This window comes from Lampetra planeri, chromosome 52 (genome assembly GCF_965212315.1).
Source record: "Lampetra planeri chromosome 52, kcLamPlan1.2.h2, whole genome shotgun sequence".
Taxonomy (NCBI): Eukaryota; Metazoa; Chordata; class Hyperoartia; order Petromyzontiformes; family Petromyzontidae; genus Lampetra; species Lampetra planeri.
Genome location: NC_136158.1, coordinates 7748659 through 7761569, shown reverse-complemented (window position 1 = coordinate 7761569; position 12911 = coordinate 7748659). Strand labels below are relative to the sequence as shown.

Genomic DNA, 12911 nt, shown 5'->3' with positions numbered 1-12911 from the left:
ATCCGGCACTGGGGAGTTGTCAGGGAGGGTTGGCGGATCGCCGCACAGATGTCGTGAAACCCCCTACCCGTGGGTGGGGGTTTAACGCTGGCTCGACGTGTGGCTGTTGCTGCTGCTGCCTTCCCGTTCGTCTATGGTTCCTCTTCGTGGCGCCTCTGAGTTGTCCTCTCTCTCTTTACGAGAGCAATGAGTAAACCCGGTAATAGAAACTGTTTAACGACAAACAGCAGTGACGAGGGGCCCCCTTGTGGTTGTTTTGTGTTGGCGTGTGCACAGCATGTATAAGTTTGAGTCGTGCCGGTTCCGGGCCCAGGCTGAGAAGGAAACCAAGCAGAAGTCCCAGGAAGTGAAACTGGGTGAGCCACACGTTATCTTTGCATCGGCTGGGCGAGTAACACCTGCCTGGCCCATCGCACCACGCGACGTTCTTGGGTCTCCTTGGCCAAAATTAGAGCCTCACTTCTGTGTGCAGGTGAAACACAGAGCCTCTCCCTTGCAAACACATGCACAAAGATCCCCCATATAGCATACGTATACTGTTGGGGTAAGTGCTGTTAGTGAGTAGCACCTATGAAGGCCGGCACGGCACACGACAGGGTGGGTGGCATGCATCACGTACGCCCGGCTGCCTTTGCCTCCCCAGTGGTGATGTTGTTTTCACACCACACCAGGTAGTCTACTACGCTCTAACCACGACGCTACTTTGTTATGAACCTGGCGACCGGAGTTCGGAGTTCGACTCAACTTTGCTGACATTGGTGGCGAATATTTTATATGGCTCTGGCTCTCACTTAGGTCACCAACAGGACTTGCCCCAATGGCTGTATGTAGGCTACACGAGATAACTTTGTCTTTGTACACAATGTCAACAGCCACTCACCACTAAGTATCAGTGACGTCACCACGGCGCTTGTACCATGTGTAGGGGTGTTAGAGAGAGAGCCCGTTATGCATGGCAGCCTATGGTAAACAAACACAGTAGGCGGGGCTACATGTGTGCACAAGCAGGTGCCCTCTGCGACGTCCGCGCCAGACACCCTGGGGGGTCGATTCAGTCGTTATGATCCCCCGGGGCCCCACCCCTCAGGGAGGGGTGGGGTATAAAAGGGGATTGTATCGAAGGGCTCGGGAGTGATGTTTAGCTAAAGAAGAGGAGGCGGAAGACGTCTGAGATAGAGCCCTGGACTCCCCCTGGTACGCCGTCCTTATCAGGACCGCGCAGGCTCGAGCCAGTGGCGTGGTACCAGAGCCAGAGCCAGTGCTGGTCTGGACTCTGGGTACCGGGCCCGACTGACCAGTGTCGGGCCAAGATAGCCTCCCCTAGCCCATTAGTGGAGGACTCAGAGGCAGGCTAGGGTTAGCTAGAGAGGTGTGTCCTCAGATAGACGGGTGAGGGGGCCGATAACCCCTCAAATGTGTATGTCACAACGTTGGTGTAAAATAAACAAGTGTGCCTCCAACTCCGGTGTGAACGAGTCGTGAGCGTTACTACATCTGGCGTCAGAAGTGAAACAAAGTACGAACATGGATACACGCCGGACGACTCGAGTCGGAGTACCAGGGGCGGAGGACACCGCTGCAGTCGGAGGGCCCGAGATGGCTGAAGATGCCATCGAGCAGCCGGGGCTGGGTGCACCCACGCCACAGCAGCTGGAGGAAGGGGAGCCGTCGACGGAGGGGCTGAGGCAGGCGCACGCGAAGCTGGCCGAGCTGCTGTACGCCGCAGCCGCCATGCTCGACAACATCACGCGGCTGGGGGCTGCGGGACCGCCACGAGGCGACAGCAGCCAACGACCACAGCGCCTTCCCGCCATTTCAACGGAGCAACATTTTGAAACTCCCGCCATCGCCGCAGCTGCTGTTGAGGGCGTGGCCGCTCTAAGCATCGCGTCCAACGGCGGGAGTACAGTGCCTGCCGCGTCACCACGGGTGCGACCGGCGATGCCATCGCTGCTTCGGGCCGACGCTGAGTCGAGTGAGGGAGACGAGGGAGCGCGATCGTCCTCTGCAGCCGCTGCCTTACATCAGCGACTGCCGCCGCTCAAAGAATTTGTGGGCGAGGAGGGCGACTGGGGCGGCTTCCAGCGGCGCTTCCTCGCTCACCAGGAGATGGCACAGTGGACAGACGCCGAGGCTCTCCGAGCACTGCCAGCACTCCTCGACAGCGACGCCCTCGCCACACTAACATCGGCAACGAAGGAGAGGCGTTCCACGCTGCGGAAGGCGATGCAAGTGCTGTCCGCTGTGTATGGGCCACCATCGGACTGTCGTCAACTCTTTTACGATCGCCAGCGGGGGACGAAGGAGTCGCCCCTGGCGTACCGTACAAGCCTCCTGGCGCTGGCAAAGGAAGCCTTTCCACGAATGGACGACGAGGGGATCGACGCCATGGTGACAGAAAAGATACTTTTGCTGGCGGACGACTTAGACATCGTCATTGTCGCACAGGACGATGCAGAAATGTGCTCCCTCCAAGCGGCCCGTCTCCTCCACGCAAACCTGTCCTCTCAACGACGGAAGGCCAGCAAGGCGGCGAGCGGGCGCGCCGTCGCTGCGGCCACCCTCCCGGCGGAAGAGGTTTGCGCCATCAACCATCGACGGCAGCACGGAGCGGGAGCGCGGGAGGACCGGGCCGATTCAAGCCGTCTACAACGTCCATCGTCGCCACCAGCGCTTCCACGCTGTTATAACTGCGGCATCCGGGGCCACGTCGCCTCGGGGTGCCGCTCTCCTCGGCAGCGCGGAACGACACCTCAACGGGACGCCGGCCCTCGTCACAAGCTCCACCATCATAATCCGGCGAGTCGCGGCACCCCTCATGTTTGGCCCACGCACACGCCCGTCACACACTCGAACACCGCAGCGAAGGGGGGGCAAATATCGCGTACCATGGCACCAACACGCACCGCTCTGGGTACTCACGTTGAACCCAGCCAGTGGTCCGTGTTGGCCCATCGGGTTGTAGCCGCGTCATCGGGGTCGTCGGCCGTTGTGGGTCACATCGATGGGGTCGAGGTGCGCATCCTGGTCGATACAGGAGCATCGGCGACCATTATTTCGGAGTTGATTTATAACATTCTCCCTGCCCAGAGCCGTCCTTTGATGCCTGTTAATGTGCCATTCTTTGCTGCTAACGGGGGTTCACTTGGCATCATCGGACAAATTCGAGCCCAAATTTGTGTCGGGGATATTAAATTATCTGGGCCGATTTTTGTTTCCTCCTCGCTGGCGGTTCCGTGCCTGCTGGGGACGGATTTCCTGGCCAAAATGCCGATTAGGATATTAATCGATCAGGGATGCATTGAGCTCCCATCGGGCCGACGCATGGCGTTTTTGCCATCCCCCGCTACGAGCCGGACGGCGTTCGCGACGGTGCCGGCGTTCGTAGATAGAACGGTGCGCGTTCCTCCGGGGGCGCAAATGTTAATTCCTTTGAGACTTCGGCGGCCCTTCGCTAAGGGCATTGGGGCTCAAGGGGTTTTGCTGGGACCGTCTAGGGCCGGGGTCAGTGGACCTAATTTACTCCCGGCCCAGACCATAGTGAGAGGGGATGGAGAACCCTTCATCGCGGTCCTCAATGTGGGCTCGCAGACGGTGGTGGTCCCACAGGGGACCGTGCTTGCTCACGCAACGCCGGTGCCCTGTGAGGAACCCGTCGCGAGTCATGTCGGCGCTGCCCCTGCACCGCGACCACATTCAGACAGCGATGAAGGGTGGCTCGAGGCGCTTTGCGCGGGATCGACGGACCTGTCAAATTTAGAGCGCCAACGTCTTAAGACACTACTGAGGGAATTTTCCGACGTTTTCAGTCGGGATAAATACGATTTGGGCTGCACTCATCTGCTGCGTCACCATATTGATACGGGTGACAGCGCGCCAATACGCCAAAATCCTTTTCGGTTGAGTCCCGCCGAAAAGGACCATGTCAAATCGGCTGTTGATGACATGCTAGCCGCCGACATAATTTCTCCCTCCAACAGCCCTTGGGGAGCGCCGATCGTCCTGGTTAAGAAGCAGGACGGTTCGTTGCGGTTTTGCGTTGACTTTCGGCGCCTTAATAAAATTACGGTTGCCGACGCATACCCGCTCCCACGGATGGACGAATCGCTTGACGCCTTGGCGGGAGCGCGATTCTTCTCCACATTGGACTTACTTTCGGGATTCTGGCAGCTTCCTCTGGACGATGATTCAAAGCCTAAAACTGCTTTCCGTACTCCGCACGGCCTGTTTCAATTCAACCGGTTGCCGATGGGCTTACACTCAGCGCCGGCAACTTTCCAGCGGTTGATGGAATTGGTTTTGGCTGGATTGCAATGGGAGTCGTGCCTGATTTATTTGGATGACGTCATTGTCTTTGGCAAAACTTTTGAGGAACATCTCCAGAGGTTGCGGGCGGTTTTCCTAAAGATGCGGGCTGCTAATTTGAAATTTAAGCCCCAAAAATGCCATTTGTTACGCGAGTCGGTGCGTTATTTGGGGCACATCGTGGGGCGCTCAGGTATTTCTACCGATCCCGCCAAAACGCAGTGTGTAAGCTCCTGGCCGACTCCCACCTCAGTGGGAGAGGTTAGGAGTTTTATTGGGTTTGCGTCGTATTATAGACGCTTCGTCGCTAATTTTGCGACTATCGCCAAACCCCTACATGCTTTAACATCTAAAGGGGTTCGGTTTTGCTGGGGTCAGGAGGAGGAGGCTGCTTTTTGCTCCCTTCGGGATGCTTTGGTAAACGCTCCTCCCCTGATTTACCCTGATTTTTCAAAACCGTTCTTGCTCGACACCGATGCGAGCAACACGGGTATTGGGGGCGTGCTCTCCCAGGTGGTTGACGGCGTGGAACATGTGGTTGCGTACGGCAGTCGGGTGTTGTCTCCAGCGGAGCAACGGTATTGTGTCACCCGTAGGGAACTGTTGGCAATTGTCCATTTCGTCCAACAGTATCGCCCATATCTGTACGGTCGGCATTTCACCGTCCGCACAGATCATGCGGCACTGCAGTACGCCCTGAGGGTTCAACAGCCATCGGGACAATTGTCCCGATGGTTGGAGGTCCTCCAGGATTACGATTTCCAAACCACATACCGTAAGGGCGTTCGCCACACCAACGCGGACGCTCTGTCACGCTTGCCAACCACCTCCGAGTGTGCATGCCTCCTGGGGTCTGGACGTTGCAGGCCTCCAGGGGACACATCGGTACCTGTCTTGGCGGCCGCCAACGACGACGATGCAATGGTTCCTAATTCAATCGAACAGCAGGGCAAAGATTCCCTGTTGGGGTTGCCCGTCATTGAATGGGGGCGCCTCCAGATGGAGGATGTCTCCCTCCTCGGGTGGCGACGTCGCGTTGGCGGTGCGGCGGGGGGAAAAAGTGGTGGTTCCGACGCATGGGAAATGTGCCAAGGTCTGCTAATGCATTGGGACGGGAAGTCACGTCGACATCGGCTGGTTGTCCCTACTGGGTTGCGGGGTAGGGTGGTATGGGCCGCTCATGAGCGCCTCCTACACCTGGGGACCCAAAAGACTCTCGCCTTGCTGCAACTTGATTTTTACTGGCCTGGCATGACGAGGGATGTGGGGGATTTGTTGGGATCGTGCCCTCAATGTGCACAACGCAAACCGCCGGCACGAGAGTCTAACCCGCCCTTGCAATCGATCAAAGTGTCCAGGATAAACGAGCTGGTCGCTCTGGACATTTTGGGACCATTCCCCGCCACCCCCAGAGGGAATAGATATTTGTTGACGGGTGTCGAGTATTTTACACGCTGGCCTATGGCCTGGCCTTTGGCCAACCAGTCGGCAGCAGCCATCGTGGAGGCCTTTGTTCAGGGTTATGTCCTGGACAAAGGTGCTCCGGAGAGGCTGCTGACCGACCAGGGCAGAAATTTTTCCGGTAAACTACTCAGACAAGTCTGCGATCTCCTGGGCACAAAGAAAATTCGGACCTCCCCATATCACCCACAAACTGACGGGATGGTCGAACGTTTGCATCGCACCATCTCGTCCATGTTATCACAACAAGTTTCGGACTCGCAAACGGATTGGGACCTACAAATTCAGGGGGTCTTGGCGGCGTACCGGATGGCACCCCATGCGGCTACGGGGTTTTCTCCCTTTTACCTCATGTACGGCCGAGAACCAGACCCGCCTGTTCGTGCCCAGTTGCGGATCCCCGTGCCGCAGGGAAAAACTAATCTGGCTGACCACGTTAAATTTAATCTGGACAAATTGACCGAGGCACGGGATGCTGCAATGCAAAACTCTGACCTCCGTCAGAAGGCAAATGAGCGCCTCAGATTGAGTCGAGCGCACATGCTGCAGTGGAAGCCGGGGGACAAGGCATGGTTGCACTGCCCCCAGGTGCCACTGGCAACCTCCTCTAAACTTGTGCGGCCGTGGCGGGGCCCTGTGGAAGTGGTGGAGGTGTTACGTCCGCAGTGCGTGCGCATCAAGTGGGGGAAGCGGCGATGGTTCGTGCACCCCTCCAGATTAAAACCCTTCGCTGCGGTACACAACCCCACTTCACACGCGCGTGGCCAAACATGTGGGGGGTCGGCCGACTTGCTGGGTCCGTCTCCGTCGCTCTCACCTAATGCCTTGCCGGCTGTGCCACCTTCAGGAGCATCAGGAGTGACGGGCTCACGCCCGATCACCCCTCCTGCGGATGCCGAGGGTCACGCGGAGTCAGAGGAATGCTCACCTCAAGACGGACAGTCACCACCTGATGGTCCGCCACGCGGGGTTACCCCGTGTGAGGGGCCCGCTGCAAGGACGCGCGCTAAAATGCGCAAACTGTTGTGAGGCCGGAAAATGTGTACATAGCTGTTGTGTTTATTGGGTGTTGTGTGGATGGTGTGTTTCCCGCTCCTCGGATGTACATATGCTGGGTTCACCGTTTGTTGTGTGTGCGGGGTGGGTTCCCTGCTGGTTGTATATAAGCTGTTTTTTTACGGAATTCGTATTTATTCGGGGGGGGTGCGTCGGGTTGTTTCTCATCTTGTTGTTGCGTTCTTGTTCTGGTTCCTGTTATTGTTCAAAAATAGTGAGGCACACGCGCGGTCAGGGGGTGAAGGCACCTTTATTGTCAAATTTTTGTATGTTGGCAGCCGGGACGGCTGCATGCTATGCGGGGGGGAGTGATGTAGGGGTGTTAGAGAGAGAGCCCGTTATGCATGGCAGCCTATGGTAAACAAACACAGTAGGCGGGGCTACATGTGTGCACAAGCAGGTGCCCTCTGCGACGTCCGCGCCAGACACCCTGGGGGGTCGATTCAGTCGTTATGATCCCCCGGGGCCCCACCCCTCAGGGAGGGGTGGGGTATAAAAGGGGATTGTATCGAAGGGCTCGGGAGTGATGTTTAGCTAAAGAAGAGGAGGCGGAAGACGTCTGAGATAGAGCCCTGGACTCCCCCTGGTACGCCGTCCTTATCAGGACCGCGCAGGCTCGAGCCAGTGGCGTGGTACCAGAGCCAGAGCCAGTGCTGGTCTGGACTCTGGGTACCGGGCCCGACTGACCAGTGTCGGGCCAAGATAGCCTCCCCTAGCCCATTAGTGGAGGACTCAGAGGCAGGCTAGGGTTAGCTAGAGAGGTGTGTCCTCAGATAGACGGGTGAGGGGGCCGATACCCCCTCAAATGTGTATGTCACAACGTTGGTGTAAAATAAACAAGTGTGCCTCCAACTCCGGTGTGAACGAGTCGTGAGCGTTACTACACATGCGAGGTGTACTTTGAGGCCACGTGAAGTGTCCAAGGCCTGCTGGCAGAAGGTTACAGAACAGACCCACGTGAATTGGGTTGACTGAGATAACAGACAGATGCACCAACTCTGCTCCCCACTGTGCTAACTTTCTGCGTCGTAGCCACTCGGCGCTCTGCTCGTTGTGAGTGTCACTCCTCTGCTCTCCGTTGGTCCTGGAGGGCGACTGCCTCTAACTACCTAGCAGTGTCCTTCACGAACCTCCTCCACAGGGGCAGATCTTGACACTGCTAGTGCCTGTCATCAGAAAGTCTAATCAGCCCCACATCCTTCGGTACTGCATCAGTCCATCTCTTCTCTAGCCCGTGCCATGCCCGTTTAGCCCCATATATCCAGCCAAACATGCCGGCGACACGACCCAGCCAATGCCCATCCAATGCAGGCTCACAAACTCGCACTCATTCACACTCAACCCTCATGTGCGATTGGTGTTGCTCCATCACAGCGGAGGAGAAGGCCCGGGAGTTGGAGAGCCAGGCCCGAGAACTGGAAAGGAAACTTGACTTTGACATGGGGCAGAACGCCAGGGTAAGTGGGTGCGCAAGGGCGGTCAGTCGGTCAGTCGGTCAGTCGGTCAGAGAAATGTGTGACATTGTTGTCGCAATGCCTCTTTTTTTCCACTTTGTAACTGGGCCGTGCCGAGCCAGTCCGGCGCGGCTCAGGTCAGGAGGGGCCAGGTTTTTTCCACTGCAGAAGCCGAGCCATGCCAGTGGTGTCGCTCGCGGTGATCAAGCGGAGGAGGAGACGCACATGGATAACGAGGAGCCCTCGCGGCGTGCTCACTGACATCGCGCACGACCAACGCGTTATTAGTCCTGCCCCTCGCCGTGGCCCTGCTTAGCCCCGAGCGATATTGAGATGTGCACATCAAAGTTTGGTTCCAGTCTTGGCTAGCGTAATGGCCCCAGTGGAAAAAAAACACCCACACCGTGCCAGTGGAAAAGCCGCTGACTCGGCTCGGATGCGCCAGTGGAAAAGGGGCACAGTTGTAAAGTGGTATTGTATAGTAATATTGTATTGTATAGTATCTTGGTATTATTGTATAGAGTAGTGTTTTATAGTACAGCAGTATTGTATAGTTGTATAATTGTATTGTATAGTCTAACCTATAAACGTCACTTTTTGTCTGTCCGTCTGTCCGTCTGTCCCTCTGCGTACGCTCGCTTTGGAGGGATTTGGCGCTCAGGCCGTGGGGTTTAGGAAGAACAAATTTTGCAGGTGGGCACGCCCGCGGCCCCGCGGTGAACGTAGGCATTTCCGATTTTTCGTCCGTCGCCTTTAAATCGGTCCGATTATCGATTTAGTGCGATTTTGCTTTATTTATTTATTTACAATATTTTTTTTACTTACTATTGCCGACCGGCGCGGTCCACGGCGGTTGCCCCTGGCAATGGCCAGCGACGCCTTCGCTGCGGGGTGGACGCCATTTTTAATTCCCGTTACAAATATGCACACGCATTAACACGCGACGCTGAGGTAAATACATCAAAGTTTCACGTCCTCTTCACTCCCCCCCCACTCCAGTGTGCGCAATTACTATTATAGGGTCTGCAGATAATAAAATTATAGCGATTAGACAGTATTATTCTAGCGCGGGGGGGGGAGGCGACCCCAATACCCAGCCTCGGCCGGCTGGGCAATCTAGGCGAGGCCGGAGGCTCTGCACGGTACTAGGCCTCGTCACCCCACACGTGTCAGGTGAGCACTTTGCGCTATAAACTCGATATACCGAGCGTTGCCCGGGTGAAAAATACATTTAAAAACTTCTTAAAAATATAAAACATAACATACCAATGAAAATACAACTGTGTAATTACTTTTAAACCCGACGCGCCAGGAATCGATTCTCTGAATCGCGCAAAGGAATCGATGGTTGTAGATTCATTTAGAATCGCCGTTCCCGTTTAAAATAAGTTGATTATAGAGTCGATATAAACTGCTACGAATGGAAAATATCCGGCGTTGACCGGGGCAAAAAAATTATTAAAAACTCCTGAAAACTTTCAAACATAACATACCAATGCAAATAAAACTCTGTAAATTAAAAATGTAGCCCAAGCGCGAAAAGAAGCGAATCTTCGCAATCGTTGCGAAGGAATCAAGGGTTGTAGATTACTTTAGAATCGCCCTATTCCCTTTTTAACAAACTGTGTGTCGCAGACACACACATTCACACATTTTGCTTTTACATTTAACATACAAAACGTCAGCATGTACTGCTGTCATCATAGGCAAAAATATATACACCCTCACCACTCTCCCTCACTCACCCTCACCACTCACCACTTACTATCACTCACCACTCACCATCACTCACCTTCACCACTCACCCTCACCACTCACCATCACCATAAACCCTAACCACTCACCCTCACCACTACCCCTCACCACTCACCCTTACTACTCACCACTCAACGTCACCACTCTTCGTCACCACTCACCCTCACCACTCACCCCTCACCATCACCACTCACCCTCACCACTCACCATCACCACTCACCCTCACCACTCACCCTCACCACCACCAATCACCCCTCACCACTAACCCTCACCACTCACCCTCACCACTAACCCTGACCCCTCACCACTGACCACTCACCCTCCCCACTCACCCTTCCTACTCACCACTCAACCTCACCCTCACCACCCACCACTCACCCTCACCACTCACCCTTCCTACTCACCACTCAACCTCACCACTGACCACTCACCACTCACCCTTACTATTCACCACACACCCTCACCACTCACCCTCAACATCAACACTCACCCTCACCACTCACCATCATCACAAATCCTAACCACTCACCCTCATCACTCACCCTCACCACTCACCCTCACCACTCACTCTCACCACACCCTCAGCACTCACCCTCCCCACTCACCCTCACCACACACCCTCACCACTTAACCTCACCACTCAACCTCACCACTCACCCTCACCACTCTCCCTCACCACTCACCGTCACCACTCACCACTCACCCCTCACCATCACCACTCACCACTAACCCTGACCCCTCACCACTGACCACTCACCACTCACCCTCACCACTAACCCTCACCATCACCACTCACCCTTACTACTCACCACTCAACCTCACCACTCTTCGTCATCACTCACCCTCACCACTCACCCCTCACCACTCACCCCTCACCCTCACCACTCACCCTCACCCCTCACCATCACCACTCACCCTCACCACTCTCCCTCACCACTCACCACTCACTCTCACCATTCACCCTCACCATTCAGCCTCACCACTCACCCTCACCACTCACCCTCACCACTCACCGTCACAACCACCACTCACCCTCACCACTCACCCTCACCACTCAACCTCACCACTCAACCTCACCCTCACTACTCACCATTCATCCTGACTAATCACCACTGACCAATCACCACTCACCACTCTCCACTAACCCTCACCACTCAACCTCAAAACTAACGACTCTCTCACCACTCACCCTCACCACTCAGCACTCACCCTCACCACTCACCCTCACCACTCACGCTCACCACTCACCCATCACCACTCACAACTGCAACTCACCCTCACAACAACCACTCACCCTCACCGCTCACCACTCACCCTCACGACTCACCCTCACCACTCACCGTCACAACCACCACTCACCTTCACCACTCACCCTCACCACTCAACCTCACCACTCAACCTCACCTTCACTACTCACCATTCATCCTGACCACTCACCACTCTCCACTAACCCTTACCACTCAACCTCACCACTCACCCTCAACACTCACCCTTAAAACTAACCACTCTCTCACCCTCACCACTCAGCACTCACCCTCACCACTCACCTTCACCACTCACCCTCACCACTCACGCTCACCACTCACCACTCACCCCTCACCGCTCACCTATCACCACTCACAACTGCCACTCACCCTCACCACTCACCATCACCACTCACCCTCACAACAACCATTCACCCTTACCGCTCACCACTCACACTCACCCTCACCACTCATCCTCACCAATCACACCCTCACCAATCACCACTCACCCTCACTGCTCACCCTCACCACTCACGCTCACCCTCACTTCTCACTAATCACCACTCACAACTTCCACTCACCCTCACCACTCATCCTCACCAATCACACCCTCAACAATCACCACTGACCCTCACCACTTACCACTCACCCTCACCACCCACTACTCACCCTCACCACTCACCCTCACCACTCTCCCTCACCACTTTCCCTCACCACTCACCAGTCACGCTCACCACTGACGCTCACCACTCACCCTCACTACTCACCCTGCCCACTCACCACTCACCCTCACTCACCTCATCGCTCACCACTCACCCTCACCTTCACCACTCACCCTAACCACTCACCCTCACCACCAGCACTCACCCTATTCCCGTTTTTAAAAAAGCTTTCTTACGTGTCGCCAAGTATGCTTAACATTTCTTACAGACACACATTCACTAATTTAGCTTTTGACATTACACATACAAAACGTCAGCTTGTACTACTGTCATGATAGCAGGTACCACCACCACAGTGATGGTGAGTGGTGAGGGTGAGTGGTGAGCGGTGAGGGTGAGTGGTGAGGGAGAGCGGTGAGTGGTGAGGGTGTATGGTGAGTGGTGAGGGTGAGTGGTCAGGGTGAGTGGTGAGGGTGAGTGGTGAATGGTGAGGGTGAGTGGTGAGGGTGAGTTGTGAGAGTGGTGAGTGGTGAGGTGAGTGGTGAAGGTGAGGGTGAGTGGTGAGTGCTGAGGGTGAGTGGAGAGGGTGAGTGGTTAAGGTGAGGGTGAGTGGTGAGGGAGAGTGGTGAGGGAGAGTGGTGGTGGTAAGGTTGAGGATGGTTGGTGATGGTGAGTGGTGAGCGTGAGTGGTAAGGGAAAGGGGTGAATGGTGAGGGTGAGTGGTGAGGGAGAGTGGTGAGGGTGAGTAGTGGTGGTGAGGGTGATTAGTGAGTGGTGAGGGTGAGTGGTGAGCGTGAGTGGTGAGGAGTGAGGAAGAGTGGTGAGCGTGAGTGGTGAGGGAGAGGGGTGAGCATGAGTGGTGAGGGTGAGTGGTGAAAGTGAGTGGTGAGGGTGAGTGGTGAGTGGTGAGAGGTGAGTGGTGAGAGGTGAGTGGTGAGAGGTGAGTGGTGAGGGTGAGTGGTGAGGGTGAGTGG

At 55.7% G+C, this 12911-nt stretch overlaps 1 protein-coding gene across 4 annotated transcripts in view; it reads left to right on the top strand.

Annotated features, from left to right (window-relative positions):
- Positions 1–12911, top strand: part of LOC144734721 (ATPase MORC2-like) — a 110225-nt gene that overhangs the window by 60359 nt on the left and 36955 nt on the right. For all 4 annotated transcript variants that reach the window (XM_078617052.1, XM_078617051.1, XM_078617049.1 and 1 more), the window contains exons 11-12: positions 277–356; positions 8197–8279. In XM_078617052.1, coding sequence (XP_078473178.1) covers positions 277–356; positions 8197–8279 — 163 coding nt within the window. The remainder of the gene's footprint in view (positions 1–276; positions 357–8196; positions 8280–12911) is intronic.